The sequence below is a fragment of the Anopheles ziemanni genome, chromosome 2 (assembly GCF_943734765.1).
Source record: "Anopheles ziemanni chromosome 2, idAnoZiCoDA_A2_x.2, whole genome shotgun sequence".
Classification (NCBI taxonomy): Eukaryota; Metazoa; Arthropoda; class Insecta; order Diptera; family Culicidae; genus Anopheles; species Anopheles ziemanni.
The window spans coordinates 74,397,926-74,413,029 of record NC_080705.1 but is presented as its reverse complement, the minus strand read 5'-3'; the positions used below and the strand labels follow the sequence as shown (position 1 = coordinate 74,413,029).

The window sequence follows — 15,104 nt, the reverse complement described above, 5'->3', positions numbered from 1 at the left end:
CGTACGTCACTAGCATGGCTGAGCGGCTTGGTCCATTGTCATTATCTACTATCAGGCCGCCACCGAAACGGTTCTCGGCGGGTGCTCGGGGGGTACGAAACGGGTGCTATTATAATACGTAAAACACGGAATGCATTCCCCTCCTTGGCGAATACAGGGCTGGCAGTGCGATGCAACTTGAGCGCGTGCACATTCTCGAAGAGCGAATTTTCTCGTACATGCATATCGGCGATTAGCCAGAACTGGGCGGCGGTGGTGGGGTACGGAAAAGGGTGGACGCATAAAAACGCGTACATCGTGTGGTGCATTCATGCGACGCATGCGGGGGTTGAGTATAGCGGGTGGTACTTACAAGATATGATACAAACGAAAAAAAAAAACCTGCGTAAACCGTATATTCTATCCTATTTCCTATCCAACTGGCACATCTAAATGCACGCCTTCGCCTTCGCTCTCCGCAACCGGCAGAGGGTGTAGAAACACATAACCGCTTTTAGCTGCGCTTTAAACCAATCCGCTATCGACGATCGATCATTGTTTCACGCCAACGTTATGAGGATTGGAGCCTGATGCTTATATTCTACTTAAGAGAGAATGGTCGGATCGCACCGTCCACCCGAGACGAGTATTCATGGATTCCAGCGGGTTTAATGTGTGGTTAAGGTGGGGTAAAGAGTATTCTGATTCTGCTCCGGCTTGCTGTCCTGCTGCTTGATCTGTTCCAGTTTGTTTTCGCATACCACTTGGGTGGGTTCTTGCGCCTTTTCTTCGTAGCGCACTTGCGCGGAGTGTCGTTCCTGCTCGTCGCGCTTCATACTGTTGGTCACCTTCGAACAGCAGTAGAATCGGGCCAGCAGCATCACGAGCGAAAGCACGAAGAAGACCAAGCTGGCAACACGCAGCGACATCTGGATCGCGTTCGCGCTGTACGTGCTGTGGTAGATCATGGACCGCAGCTCCTCGGAGATAACGCCCGGCACGACCTCGAGCCAGAGCACCGGAAGGTACAGGCCATCCTGGAACTTCTCCAACCCTGCAACGGATAGAAATGACCACCGTTATTGGCAACCTCCCTTGCGTGGTCACTATCATTCCCGAACGAGTGACCCACCTGTAATTCCGGACGCCTTCTGCACCTGGATGTTGATCTGAAACCGGGACGCTCCGTCGATCGGGAAGGCGAGCCGCGGGTGAATGTCGGCGTACGACTCGTGCAGCTCCTGCACCGGCTCGAGGCCCTCGACCGAGTCGATCAGCTGCCGGTCGCCGGTGTAGAAGTGTGGGAAGGAGGCGAAGATGGGCGCCCCCATCGAGCAACCGCTGACGTTGAACAGGCCGCTCGGAGGGCACGCGCCGGACTGCAGGTGGCAGAAGCAGTGGTTCGGCTTGTGCTTGTCGGGATGCGCGAACACCGTCGTCGGGATCTTGTAGCGCCACGCCGGAATGCCGTCCAGCGCCGTCACCTCGCTGTCGTAGACGAGCGGGAACTTCCGGCAGAGCGACTTTATGAACACCTGCAGCGTCTGCCGGCCCTCCATGAGGTGCGGTGGGAACTGGGTCCCATCGGTACCACCGACCAGGTCGCACTCGTCCGTATGCCACAGATCCAAGCGGGACTTGCCATCCATCTGCTTGATGATGGCCAGATCCTGGAGGCTGGATTCGCCCGAGAAAATGGTAAAATTTTCCGCACTGGTTCCGTTGCGCTGTTGGGGAAAAGAAAAACATTTAGAAATTGCAAGGCATAACGCTTTTAAATTTTCGAAAGTCTCATAAGCCTTAGTAAGGGACGGTGATTTTCGTCAGTTCTGGATCGCGTAGAAAGAAACTTGCACATCTGTTAAGGTATAAATATTTATCTTTCCTCCACATTATCCTATATTGAGAGCAAAATTCGTAACGTTGTAAACGGTGGAATAGCGAATATTTGTTTCAAATATTTTTTTTATTTTATCTCAGATAGATGCCTTTATATTTTTCTAATTTTTCAACATTGGTGAGTTCTTGAATTTCATAAGCTTAAAGCACGATCTGAATAGAAGTTGAGGCTGATTCGTATGACATTTGGTTCTAGGCACTTTTGTAGCATACACACATTTTGAACTTTTTAAACCTTTTATACAAATGAAAAGTTAACTTTAAAAAAGAGGAATGAAGCAGTGATTAGCAAGAATTATTGTATGCACCTAAATGTTATAGTTCATCGAGTTAGTTAATAGTTCTCTCAGCTGTTTGCGCATTGAACACTAACGTCAATGTTGATAGTGCCACCAGTGATTGCTCTCATCATTTCTTTAATCAGTTTTATTTGTAATGAAATTCCAGGTGTTTGATATTGTACCTAGAATACATTTCAATCGCGCTTGTCTTTAACTCAAAGCATGTCCTTCCACGATCTGACTTTCATAACACTACTGCAGAGTACTTACCGACATCAGCATGCCAAAGGTGGTTGAGTCGATGCCATCGGTGAAAAACGTTTTGGCAAGGCCCAGCAGGCTGTCCTCGTAGCCCCAGATGAAGGAATCGGCCGGCAACGTCATGAACGGCGCGGCTCCCAACCCAATTGCAGCAGTGTTGAACATCATGTTCGACCAGTACGTCTCGGACCGCTTTTTCGCTACCGCCGAGAGGAATACCACGTTCGGAACGACGACCTGGTCGAACGGTTTTCCATCAGACTCTAGGGGCTCGTACTGGATGTAGCGGTAATCCTAGGGAGTCGGGTATAACACCAGAAACACAACAAACTAACTATTCAAGCTGTCCCGCCGTGAGGATCATCCCGTTTCCGATATGGCCTTCTCTTACCCGATAGGAAATGGTTCCGTCCGTGTTGTGGACGACATTTCGCTTCTCGGCCGTTTCCTTGTACACGTACGGACCGAGATCTTTCACCTTCAGCTTCGAGTCCACGCCCGCAAGGAACTCCTTTGTGTTGGTATAGTTGAAGATGTGCACCTTCAGCAGTGGATAGACGGGCGGTTTGGCCCACCATTCCGTGGCCGTGGCGTTTGGACGAAGTATTAAATTCTGAGAGCGGAGAGACATTTTATCGCAATGATTTAGCTGGTAGAAATGATTACCAATTACCTCTAGTACGGATTCATTATACATGTTTGTCCACCACATGATGTAGAAACCGATGGCGCTGCCAATGAAAATTACGAACAGCACTCCAAGCGCTGGATGAATTTAGGAGACATCGGAAGAATGTATTATTTTCTTTTAATTAAATCACTAATTTATTTAATCTCTAAACCAAAGACCAGTTGCTAGTAGATCAAAAGAACAATCAATTGAATTTGAGCAAACAAAACCCCACATCAGATAACAAAACGATTGAAACTTGTTCATTGTACGTTTAAAAAATTTTACAGTGTAGGTGAACAATTGGTTGGAATAAACATTTTGGTGTTTTATTATCGATCAAAACATTGTTGTTTTCAACAATTTGATAACAAACAGCCAAGTAGAATACAATTCCTCGTACTAATATACAGGAACGAGAAATAATAATTGACCAATCGATTAGTGCTGTATCGAGTGTAGTTATTTAAAAAGATATGATAAAATCATAAAAGTTGTGATATTTGGTGTAGAAATGTCATACTACACTCAAAACCTTAATGATCTACAGACCACATGGAAAATTAAAATAATTTTTAATTTTGAAAACTCATCAGTCTGTTCATCTGTTGTATATGTACATCCCCTATGATGTACTCTCTAGGACACCCCAGTGATTGTTTCCCCAAAGCCGTACTACGTAATCGTTGAGATTAATCTGGACTTTATACACGCAGTTAATAGAAGGAACAAATTGAAACATGCGAACACGATCGCCGGTTGCCGCATGTTAACGTCACAGCTTAACCCGCCGCTATCGATCGTTCGACGGAGCGCCCGAGTAGAGGGCACCGAATTACTATCAGTAGCGCGCGCCTGTATACGTGCGTGGTGACCTTTCGCGGCCTTGATATGGCCACGGTAGTACCGGACCAGCGATAATGACGGCAGCATAAAGAAATCCTTTTGCTACAGCGGAAAGGATTTGGAAGCAACGTGGTTACGGCTCTTTGTCAACTATAAACACGAGCTACACGCATGTGGAGTTATAAAACAAACCCAAACAACCGCGAAATCTCCAGCATGAAAGAGTCTATTTGTGAATTGGTGCAGAAATAAACCAACAACGACTTTTAATTTTTAAATAGATATCTTTAAATAGGCATCGAAAGGCAAATGATTTGAAGAAACAGCAGCATACAATTAATATGCTTTATTTTAATATGAATGAAAATCGAATTCGGTTATAAAAATTTAACCCAATAAAAAAAGAAATGTTTTGCTTAACAAATAGCAACAGCATTGTGTTGATGTTTTTTAATTACAAATAAACAGCAGATGAAAAAAGCCCGGAAAAGTGAACCAGGTATCCTTAAAATGGTGGTTTGAGAGTAAATAGTGTTTCACACTTTTCCTTAAATATATACTTGAGAGGTCATGAAATGAATTGTTTTTCATTTTTGTTCTCAGATATTTGTAAACTTGTTTCAAAATCATCCCAGCTTACACATGATACGAGCTTAATATTTTGTAACTTAATACATTTTTCATATTTCATTTTTCCTCAACTTTTTTAGTAGTTAAGTGATAATTGTAGTTACGCTTACGCTCGTTACGCTTTAAAGTAAAGAAATTAAATGGTTAATGTAGTGTAGCAAGGATTAGACACACAAAAATCCATTTCTTCCCAATGAATCACGTGGGACCTTGCGATATTCCGTCGACCAGTGTGGTTTCACTCCCGAAAACTGCGGTATTTTGGAATATCTCCGGGAATAACCGGTACGTAAATTCTTATTTTTTTAAGGCCCCGAACCACGCTGCTGGCGCTTGATCATTAAAAGATCGTTGCCGAACAATGTGTTTTCAATTTCCTTGACATGCCTTGCCGTCCACCGGCGCGATTGGCGCGATTGGCGATAATGCTCCGTTGTTTGTTGGGATGTGGCCCCCGTGTGTCGGGTTGAGAAAATGTAATAAATAAATATAAGCAAAACGCAGATCGGATCGTGAGTGAGTTAATGTGTTTGTGCCTGTGGAACGTAATCCTCCCTGCAGCGGGCTACTCAAGGCAGACGATGTGCCCATTACCACTGATTGTAAACCGTCGGTCGGCAAGGGGCCGGCAATGGGCAGGGTAAATGGTGGCGCTGGTGATAGATAGTCATTGAGTGCGATTAGCCAGCGTCACAGTACATCGGCGCAAAAATCCCGTCGATCCTGCCGAGTATAATAGATTTTCTTTCCCAATTGAAATCAATCGCAACACATGCACGTTGCTCCCGTTGAAAGCGGGAAAGCGGCCATAATCTAAGGCCGATTACTTCCTGATAGATTAGGCGTGACTGTGGCAAAGAAAGAACGCTGTTGCGAATGTGAGCTGCTAAGAAGCCGGTCAGTCCCGATGGCAAACCGTGACCCGTGGTGCAAAAACTGATTTATGCCACAATTTCGGAAATGGCAAATGTCGAAAGGTGATTACAAGAACGTCGCGTTGAACGCCACACCGTCGATCAACTCGAAGCCATCGTTCCACGCGCTTTGACTGCTGGTACGCAGTTATCGGACTCAGAACCACAGCTGACGAACCCAATGTAACCCGGCGTGAGAAAACCCCGCAACGGGTAGCGCATGGGCGATGGAATCTAATGCGGAAGCAAATTAAACGCCGCCACCGAATGAAAGCGGAAGAGACCGGGGAAAGAAAATACACTTCAAATCACAGCCGGACGGGTCGAGGCGCTGGCTCGGTGGGTTGGTCGAGTAAGCGGGATTATTATGAGTCTCTGCGCAAGATCGAGATACGGAGCACGAAGCACACGTACGCGCGACAGCCGACCCGTCGTACATGTGTCGATGAAGGTTCACTTTCGTTAACGGTCCTGTTTGTTTTTTTCTTCGGTCGCCCTTTTTCGAGTGCGCAACCAAACTGATAACGTCCGCTGCGGAGGTCACTACAGTTCAATATTCAAATCTGGCACTCGACAGGAAAACGAAGAAACAAAAAATTAATAAATAAACCAAACCAATCACGATTCACCTGCCATCAGCAGATGAGCGTACCATGTGCGCACGATAAGCGCCAGGAAGTGCGTACCGCGACAGGACATGTGCACGCTCTGTTGCCAAGCAACCACGCTAGACAACTTTCGTATTTTTGGGGAATACGGCACACTGTATTTTTTACTTCTGCATTTATTCAAGCAAACGCTTGATCTAATCAACTCACTCAATATTCGGAGGTGTTGCGTTTTTCTGTCGTCTTTATGGACACGCTCGTCGAGACCGAGGTAGAAGAACAACGTATTCAGGGCACTGGTTCGATTCTGGAGCGGTTTGTGTGCCACCGGAACGGCCGTTGCCGGCCCGTTCAGGGCAACCAACTCGGGCATGGTGGCGGTAACTACAAATTATCTGATCGCGAGTACGTCGTACGCGCCGAGGGTCCACAGCGGATCGCACAATCTGGTTCACCACCGACCACAGAGACGGCCTATCGTCTTCACTGAAACACTTAACGGAGCCGTTCCTGCCTTGCTTTCTTTCCAGCGTGCTCGGACGCAAACACCGTGCACTTGTTGACGCGCGGCACTGAACTGAAGTCCTTAATCTACTCTAGAACCACTTTTGATGCTTTCCCTTACCGTCACAATGGCATGGTAATGGATCGGGCGCCTTATCTTCTGGCTGGAAAACTATATTTGTATTGGTCAATGAAGCTGATAACTCCAGAGGGACCGAAGAAAGAAATAGTCTGTGGCCTGATGCTCACTCATGGAATTAAGCGATCATCGATTGATGAGCGCTTCATTCACTTACACATTGACGAGCGATTTTCTTCCGTCGAGCCTGGCGCGGAAAGATGTAATTTCCAACTGAGAAAAGTCTCTTGAAAATCTTCATATTTATTTAAAAAAACCAATTTGTGTTTCAATTGGATCTCGTCGAAGGAGAGTATGGTGATGTGAAGTTGCAAAATTGTCAATCATTCAAAATTGTTAATCAAAATTGTTCATCATTAATCAAACCCAAATTTCTTGATAATTTGGCTTAGGATACCATTGACTTAAGCCAACAACGTAGCTATAATTTGCTGGTATATCTCTTTCGACCGCAACCTCTAGAAGCGGAAGTCAATCATCTGCATAAGAATTATTCTCGATGGTGAACAATGGTTTGCACTCTGAGTCACTACAACAAGACATACATCAGTTGCATTGAAGAAAATTGGCTAGCTTGTAAAATGAATTGTAAGCATAATTTGGGAATGTCCTCTTATATCGTAGGTACACCATGGTATCTTATGGAAATATTCAATGGAACTTTATGTGCTTTCTGTCCAGGCCAATAATTTGCCATTTTCATGAGCTAATACTCAGTGCTAATACAGTGCTCATCTGAAGATCAAACGGTCGATTTCTTCTTCTTCTTCTTTCGCTATGCGAGTCGGGGTATATCCTCCTACGCTAAGTCGAACGTTTGTTCCCTTACTCGTAATCAGAGGCGTACCGACTCTGTCCGAACTCCTATGAAGGGGCTCGTCCTTTAGGACCGACTAATAATAGCCATATGTCCACCCGCCGGCCACGGGAGGGATAATTCCTTCCGTTGTCAGGACACAAGAACTCGTGGTCCGCTTGATTGACTCAAACAGAACGAGATGTGCGGCAGCTAGGATTTTTCTGACCTGAGCTCCAGCTCGGCGTGACCACGCGGTCGTGCCGTAACCTTACTTTTCCGCTAACCCTTTCAGGAACTGCACTGCTAACCTCCGCTCTGATTCACTGCCGAACTGAAACTGAAACGGTCGATTTGAACCATACTGCAGCTGTTCGTCAACATAGGGGTTTTCGGTCAAACGTCAAAAATTTCTTGTCTGTGTTTTTCGTGCACGTCAGACGTCAAAATACACCAGAAAAAGATTTACTGTATCCGTAGACGCTCGATCCTGGCGTAGTGGAAAAATTAAGCAATTTTCAACAGTCGTGCTCAATACACAAATGTGTTAAATGTGAATAGCTTCCGCCCTGCGTTCTTTTCTGTTACGCGGTGAGTTTTGTCCGGGAAGCCAAAGGGAATCCCCGTCGATTCCAATGGAGAAAACGAACAGAGGTAGCTGGGCAACAGGAACGGGCGAAAGCAGTGGCCACGAACTGCCCAGCACAGATCGAGTATCCAAATCGGCCACAGCTCCCCGGACGCGGTTTCCTCTGTCGAGCGCCGCACCGACAGCAGAGCGGAATTATCGTTTCAATTGGTTTTTATCGCTCCGAAGGGAGCGCCCGATAGTGTCGACCGCCGCAGGCACAACATCCCTCGGTAGGAAAAATGATGGTGGTGGAACTGTCAAGGAAGAAGGATTGTTTATAAATGATGAAAACAATCACAGCGGCCAGCAGCACCAGGGAAGCAGCGTGTTTTACACTCTTCGGAAGCGATTCCAGAAGAAATTCACCTCGGTCAAAGTGAAAGCATTCGAACAGGACCCCTCGGGAACGCTAGGCACCAGCAGCTCAAATGCGAACAGCAATAACAACGCCTCAGGTCAGTGCAATGGCACTGCGCGTGACGCGGGGTCGTGTATTGGAGGAAACGACTTCGCCCGGATCGTGATCGAAAGGCACACGCAGAACCCGATACGGTTTTCCGCACCCAATGCCAACCAACCTGTGATACTGAATAGAGATACCATACCAAATACGAGTGCGCCTCTGGCGGAATCTGAGGCGGACACGGTTGACGACAATCGACAAAATATGGACGACATGATGATCCGGATGCGCGAAGACTTGCTGCAGTACGGATGGTACTGGGGTAAGCTGACCCAGTCCGCCGCACAGAAGCGGCTGGCGAAGCAGGAAACTGGCACGTTTCTGGTGCGGGATTCGCAAACCGAAAAGCACCAGTTTACTGTCAGCTTCCGTAGTTCCGGCATAACGCTGCATTGCCGAATTGATTTTGAAAATAACTACTGGTGAGTTACTGTTGGTTCGTTTATTAAATGAATCGGTTGAACAGGTTAGAGTTTCATAAACGAACTTGCTTTTTCTCTTTCACTCTTGTTAGGTCATTCTCGGGGCTACCGACAACAACCAACTACAAAACACTGGTCGACCTGGTGGAGGACACGATAAAGAAATCTGAGTACGGTGTGATAGGCTACGTTAGGCAGGACTCGAAATTTATGCCCCCATTTCCTGTACGGCTTACCAAGCCGATCAATCGATTCTACGAAGTTTCCACACTACAGCATTTATGTCGGTTTATTATACGACAAAAAATTGATCCTAAAGATATTGCCCAACTGCCGCTGCCGGAAAAGCTAAAAACGTACGTGGAGGAAAACTTCTACGACCTGTAGAGGAGGAAGGTCATTTGGAAGGAAAGGTGAATCAACTGGTCGCGTTACGCCCGGCTGTAAACTGTACCAGTGAAATCTCAGTAGGTTTTTACATTTTAACTCACTTCATGTAAAGCTAGAGTCGGACTGATAAGAGTAGCATGAATCACGGCACGATTCACAAAGGCGGATACGCACAACTCTCTTCTAAGCTCTTACCTTTCGCTCCGACAACTAGCCAGTAAATTGATGCGGAGCAATGTTAGCCGGCGGTAAAATTCGCTACACCATTATGTTTCCTTCCACAGATAGTAACGAATGATGTGTACATAACATTACTTTCTTTGTCACAATTGTATCACCAAAGATAAGCAGACCGAATTGATCGACTACATAATAAAGAGAAAAAAATATAAAAGTGAGCAAACATTACCTCGATTTTCAATTCTTTGCGAATACATAAAGATTGCTATTCGGGAAGTTCTCATTTCATGATACTCGCATGGCTCGAATGTTCCACATTTCTAAGCTACTTTGATGCAGATTTATTCTCTATTTACGGGTTCCTGAGTACACATAATTTGGTTTCGAGTTCCACTGGCAGGACCATAAACATCGGAACGGGAAGCGGTCGAATCATCGGCGGTCAAAATTCAATCCTAAGATGTTGCGAGCCTGTATATGACAAAAAAATAATATATATTGCATTAAAATACTGTTGTAAGATGTTGTGGAGACGCAGCTTCATCATCCACTGGAAGCTGCAACGTACGCAGCCATCCTTCCACTCGCCGCTATCGGTATCCGATAGCGGACGAGGTGAACAACAGGATGGCCGCTTCGCTTCCCGACCGTCCTAGCGAGAGGACGCGTATCGTCTCCCGGGAGCTGCCTCGTCCGTACCGTATTCGTCCGTACCGTATTTGTCCATCCTTCACGCGAAACCCGTTTTAAAGTGTAATTGTCTAATCGTTAATTTATAGATAATAAAATACTTTTTTAATGTAACATAAGACACAACAGTGGCGACGAGGATAAAGTTTTAAGTTATATCGCGTGTCGTGCGTGTGAAAAGTGGTGGAAACCTATCTACAAAAATTCCGCCACCGAGTGCAAAACGACGCAGATTGAGCGGCATGGAAACGAGCGCTTTGCCCGACGAGGAGCAGCGGAGGTCATCCTTCGGACAATCCGGCGTAGGAGGATTGCAACATCCGATGACCTCGAGTAACCCGCAGGCGCCCTGGCAAGCGCCCCGAAGCGAAGCACCGGCGCCATCGTTAAATTTCAACCCGGCGCCATCGACGACTCCAAGCGCGCAAAATGGAGTCCCAGCACCATCTTTCACGAGCCCGGAAAACGCATTCCTCTACCAGATGCTGCAAACGATGTCTCAGCAAATGCAGCAGCAGCAGCAGTTTATGATGCAAGCCCTAAAACAACACACACCGCCCCAGCAGCAGCCCGTGAGTAACCCAGAGTTAATCGTAGATTCCCTGGCGGGAAACATCAGCGAGTTCCGTTTCGACGTCGAAAATGGCATCACGTTCGAAGCGTGGTTTTCCCGCTACGACGATCTCTTCAGTCTTGATGCGTCCAGGTTGGACGATTCGGCAAAAGTGCGGTTACTGGTGCGCAAGCTGGGCACCGCCGAGCATGCTCGTTACGTGAGTTTTATTCTGCCACTTGCCCCACGGGAACTCACCTTCGAGCAGACGACGACAAAGCAGAAAGCCCTGTTCGGGAAGGCGGAATCGACCCTCAGCAAGCGATATAGGTGCCTCCAGACGGAAAAAAGGCGAACAGAGGACCTAGTGGCTTACGCTTGCCGGGTCAACAGAGCGTGTGTTGATTTCGAGTTACCGGCAATGAGCGAAGAGCAGTTCAAATGCCTCATCCTCGTGTGCGGACTTAAGGACGAGAAAGACGCTGAGATCCGGACAAGGTTACTAGCGCGCATAGAGGATCACCCTGAAGTAACCTTGGACCAGCTCACCGCAGAGTGCCGACGCATAACCAACCTAAAAGGAGACAGTGCCCTCATTCAGGGACACGAACGGCAAGTACAAATGTTGCACGAAGCAAATGATACTACAAAATCGAAAAGCTTTCAGCATCACCGTTCTTCACTGCAAAGTACTCCAAGCAGGCCATGTTGGTTATGCGGCGAACTACATTGGACCAGAGACTGCCCGTACAAGACACAAAAATGCAGATCATGCGGAAAGATCGGGCATCGGGAAGGTTTCTGTTCCCACAAAAGCAGCGGCACCCGGCGAACAAGATATCGAGAAAGCCGGCCAGTGACGAGAGCCGTAACGGTCAGCGTATGTACCGTGGCCTCATGCCGTAAGTACATTAATGTTATTATAAACGGAACCAACCTAAAGCTCCAGCTGGACACGGGTTCAGATATAACATTAATTGGCCATAGCCTCTGGGAACGCGTTGGCAGCCCGCCTCTAACAAACGCCGGCGTAAAGGCAAAAACAGCATCCGGGTCGAACCTAAAACTAACAGGCGAATTCGAAGCAACGGTTAGAATCGGTGAAAATACAAAAAAGGCTACAATTCGCGTTTCAGAAGCTGAACTGGAACTTTTCGGAGCCGATTTGATAGACGCATTCGAATTAGGTTCGATGCCTTTAGATGCGTTTTGTGGGCAGCTAGCCACGATTCCGCAAATCGTTGCGAATGTAGAGCCCAAGTTTCCGGAGGTATTTCGCGGGCCAGGAAAGTGCACTAATGCACGCATTGCGCGGCAGATTAAAGAAAACAGTCTACCTGTTTTCCGGCAAAAACGACCGGAGGATCACGCAAAGCCAGAAGCAGAAAATATTATAGCAAGCATCGACTTACAAAACGATTCAAAGTCTGTAGCCGTAAATCCCGTCAGCTCATTTCCACTTGCTTTCAGTGATGTTGAGCGTAGCACCAAAAGTGATCCAGTACTACAACAAGTTTACTCGTACGTTCGAGATGGATGGCCTGCAAAAGTATCGTTTGGTGCAGAAATAAGGCGATACAGTGACAGGAAGGACGCATTATCAACGGTGGAAGGTTGCCTTTTGTTCGGGGAGAGATTGGTCATCCCTGAAACCCTGCGCACGCGATGCTTGGAGCAACTTCATCATGGGCATCCCGGCATTCAACGCATGAAGGCGATCGCACGGAGCTTCCTTTACTGGCCATCTATAGACGACGACATCGTGGATTACGTTGCATCCTGTGAGCCATGCGCAGCGGCATCCAAGGCTCCTCCACGGGTGGACCCCATTCCATGGCCACAACCATCAGGTCCCTGGTCCAGAGTGCACGTGGACTATGCCGGTCCAATAGAAGGTTTTTGGTATCTGGTGGTAGTGGACGCGCTGTCCAAATGGCCGGAGATCATCAAAACCTCGAACACGACGTCTTCAACAACGATAGCAATACTGCGAAGTCTTTTCGCTCGTTTTGGGATGCCATCAACGTTGGTGAGTGATAACGGACCGCAATTCACCAGTGAATCGTTTCAGGAATTCTGCAGCCGAAACGGCATCCAGCATGTCACATCGCCACCTTTCCATCCTCAGTCGAATGGTCAGGCTGAGCGATTCGTCGACACCTTCAAAGGGGCTTTGAAGAAGGGTCAAATGGATGGATCCTCATCAGACGAGGCGCTGGACAATTTTCTACAGACCTACAGAACAACTCCTCACCCGCTCCTGGACCAAAGGAAGGCGCCCGCCGAAGTTATGTTCGGTCGACAGCCGAGGGTTGCGCTCGATTTACTGCGGCCGCCGACGGCTCATCAGTCACAGCAGAGCGAGAGTCGTAGAAGTTTCCACGAAGGTGATAAGGTTCTGGCAAAATACTTCTCAGGAAACTCAACATGGATTCCGGGGACCATTATTCGAAGATGTGGACGTGTGCTGTACGAGGTAGCAACGGAAAATGGGCGTACCATTAGGCGGCACGTAAATCAGCTACGAAAGCGAAACCTTCGTAGCCCGTCGCACTTGGGTCAGCAAACAACGTCCCCTCATCTGCCCTACGACATAGTGATGGGCGACTGGGGAGCGCCTACGGAACAGATACCGAGCAGTTCCTTCATTGGCCCGGCGGCTCCTGACCCGGCGGATCCGATTCCGCCGCCTGCACCATCCACAGCTGTCTCGCAAGCGCCACTACGTCAGCCGTCATGCGGACCTACGGAAGCAGCTCCGAGTGTTTCGACTCAGCCGCTAACGGTGCCACGAAAGTCTTCTAGGCAAAGAAGACTTCCTCGTTGGCTTAACGATTATCGGAAATAAAAGGGGGAGATGTTGTGGAGACGCAGCTTCATCATCCACTGGAAGCTGCAACGTACGCAGCCATCCTTCCACTCGCCGCTATCGGTATCCGATAGCGGACGAGGTGAACAACAGGATGGCCGCTTCGCTTCCCGACCGTCCTAGCGAGAGGACGCGTATCGTCTCCCGGGAGCTGCCTCGTCCGTACCGTATTCGTCCGTACCGTATTTGTCCATCCTTCACGCGAAACCCGTTTTAAAGTGTAATTGTCTAATCGTTAATTTATAGATAATAAAATACTTTTTTAATGTAACATAAGACACAACATAAGAGTGTGTTTGTTCCTGAAAAATACGCTACCGTGGTAAAGGCTGAGCCGACCGCATTTTGTAACTGATGTGTTGCACCCTCCGACTTGACTAGGAACTCGTGCACTAAGCTAGCCTCTTCCATGCGCCGTTCAAGGAATTGCCAGGTCTTTTCGAATCCTGTCGAGTTATCCTGGAGCATGTATAGTTCTGTGGTTTTGAAGATGCAAGCTAGACCGATCCGGCGTGTGTACCAGTTGAACTGATTGGAAGAATATGTGTTTGAGTATTTGAACTATTCGTTTCATTTAGATGGAAAGAAATTGATTGCCTTACATCAACCGATCGATCGCCAGCATAGTAACAGATATCGTCGACCATGGTCAGCATGTTAGCCAACGAGTGTGGTGCGTTCGGTGGTAGCGTCATCAGGCCGAGCGCTTGCGGCCAATACTTCAGGTATGGTTCGAGTAGCCGTAGACGAAACTCGATCGCTTTGCGAGCAAACTCGGACGGATTTGGCACTTTGTCTACGTCTGCCGTCTGCTGTTTAAGGTGTTCGACTAGCTTCAGGTTGCACTGCTGGTAAAAGTGATGTACTAGCTCGATACCGCCGCGTGGGAACAGCCCGTGCGCTACGCTAGGATAGTTTACCGCTTCGGCACCGGCAGCGATCGCTTGTTTGGACCATCCGTGTGATTGTACGTATGCCAGGGCGGCATCCAAAATCATTGCCTTCGTTCGTTCCACGTCCGGATCGATAGGTTCCTGCTGGTCGCCACCGGTGGACGAAAAAGAGTCCGAATGTGTGGTGGTGGAACCGGTGCTGGATGTTGCGCTGGCCTGTTGTTGCTGCTGTTGTGCATACTCCTGCTCTTTGCGTTCTTCGCGAGCACGAAAGTCGTCGAATGTTTCGTTTGCCCTCAAAGGGGCTCCGGTACAGCTGAAATACCTTTTCGGTGTCGTTGCATGTTCTGCATTTGCTGGTATTCTAGTGTTGCAGATTGTCCTCGAGGTAAGGTTCACGTTACAGCCTGCAATTGAAAAAAAACAGCAGATAAGATTTGTACAAGTAGTATGCATGTTAATAATAAAATAACTATGAATTCACGT

The 15,104-nt window shown here is 47.6% G+C and overlaps 3 protein-coding genes across 3 annotated transcripts; 1 reads left to right on the top strand and 2 right to left on the bottom strand.

Moving 5' to 3' along the window:
* Positions 1-647: 647 nt before the first annotated feature.
* On the bottom strand, positions 648-6,401 carry LOC131294320 (scavenger receptor class B member 1-like). Its single transcript, XM_058322366.1, has 6 exons — positions 6,299-6,401; positions 3,094-3,185; positions 2,812-3,033; positions 2,430-2,714; positions 1,112-1,706; positions 648-1,033 (listed from the first exon to the last, which is right to left on the bottom strand). The coding sequence occupies exons 2-6, from the start codon at positions 3,130-3,132 to the stop codon at positions 648-650; spliced, it is 1,527 nt and encodes a 508-aa protein (XP_058178349.1). The 5' UTR covers positions 3,133-3,185; positions 6,299-6,401.
* Positions 6,402-8,014: 1,613 nt separating this feature from the next.
* Positions 8,015-9,836, top strand: LOC131282868 (suppressor of cytokine signaling 4). The gene is made up of 2 exons (XM_058312412.1): positions 8,015-9,043; positions 9,136-9,836. Exons 1-2 carry the CDS (start codon positions 8,163-8,165, stop codon positions 9,428-9,430), a joined length of 1,176 nt encoding a protein of 391 aa, XP_058168395.1. The 5' UTR covers positions 8,015-8,162; the 3' UTR covers positions 9,431-9,836.
* Positions 9,813-15,074, bottom strand: LOC131294319 (ubiquinone biosynthesis protein COQ9, mitochondrial). Its single transcript, XM_058322365.1, has 3 exons — positions 14,328-15,074; positions 14,044-14,253; positions 9,813-10,084 (listed from the first exon to the last, which is right to left on the bottom strand). The coding sequence occupies exons 1-3, from the start codon at positions 15,072-15,074 to the stop codon at positions 10,046-10,048; spliced, it is 996 nt and encodes a 331-aa protein (XP_058178348.1). The 3' UTR covers positions 9,813-10,045.
* Between the last annotated feature and the right edge of the window lie 30 nt (positions 15,075-15,104).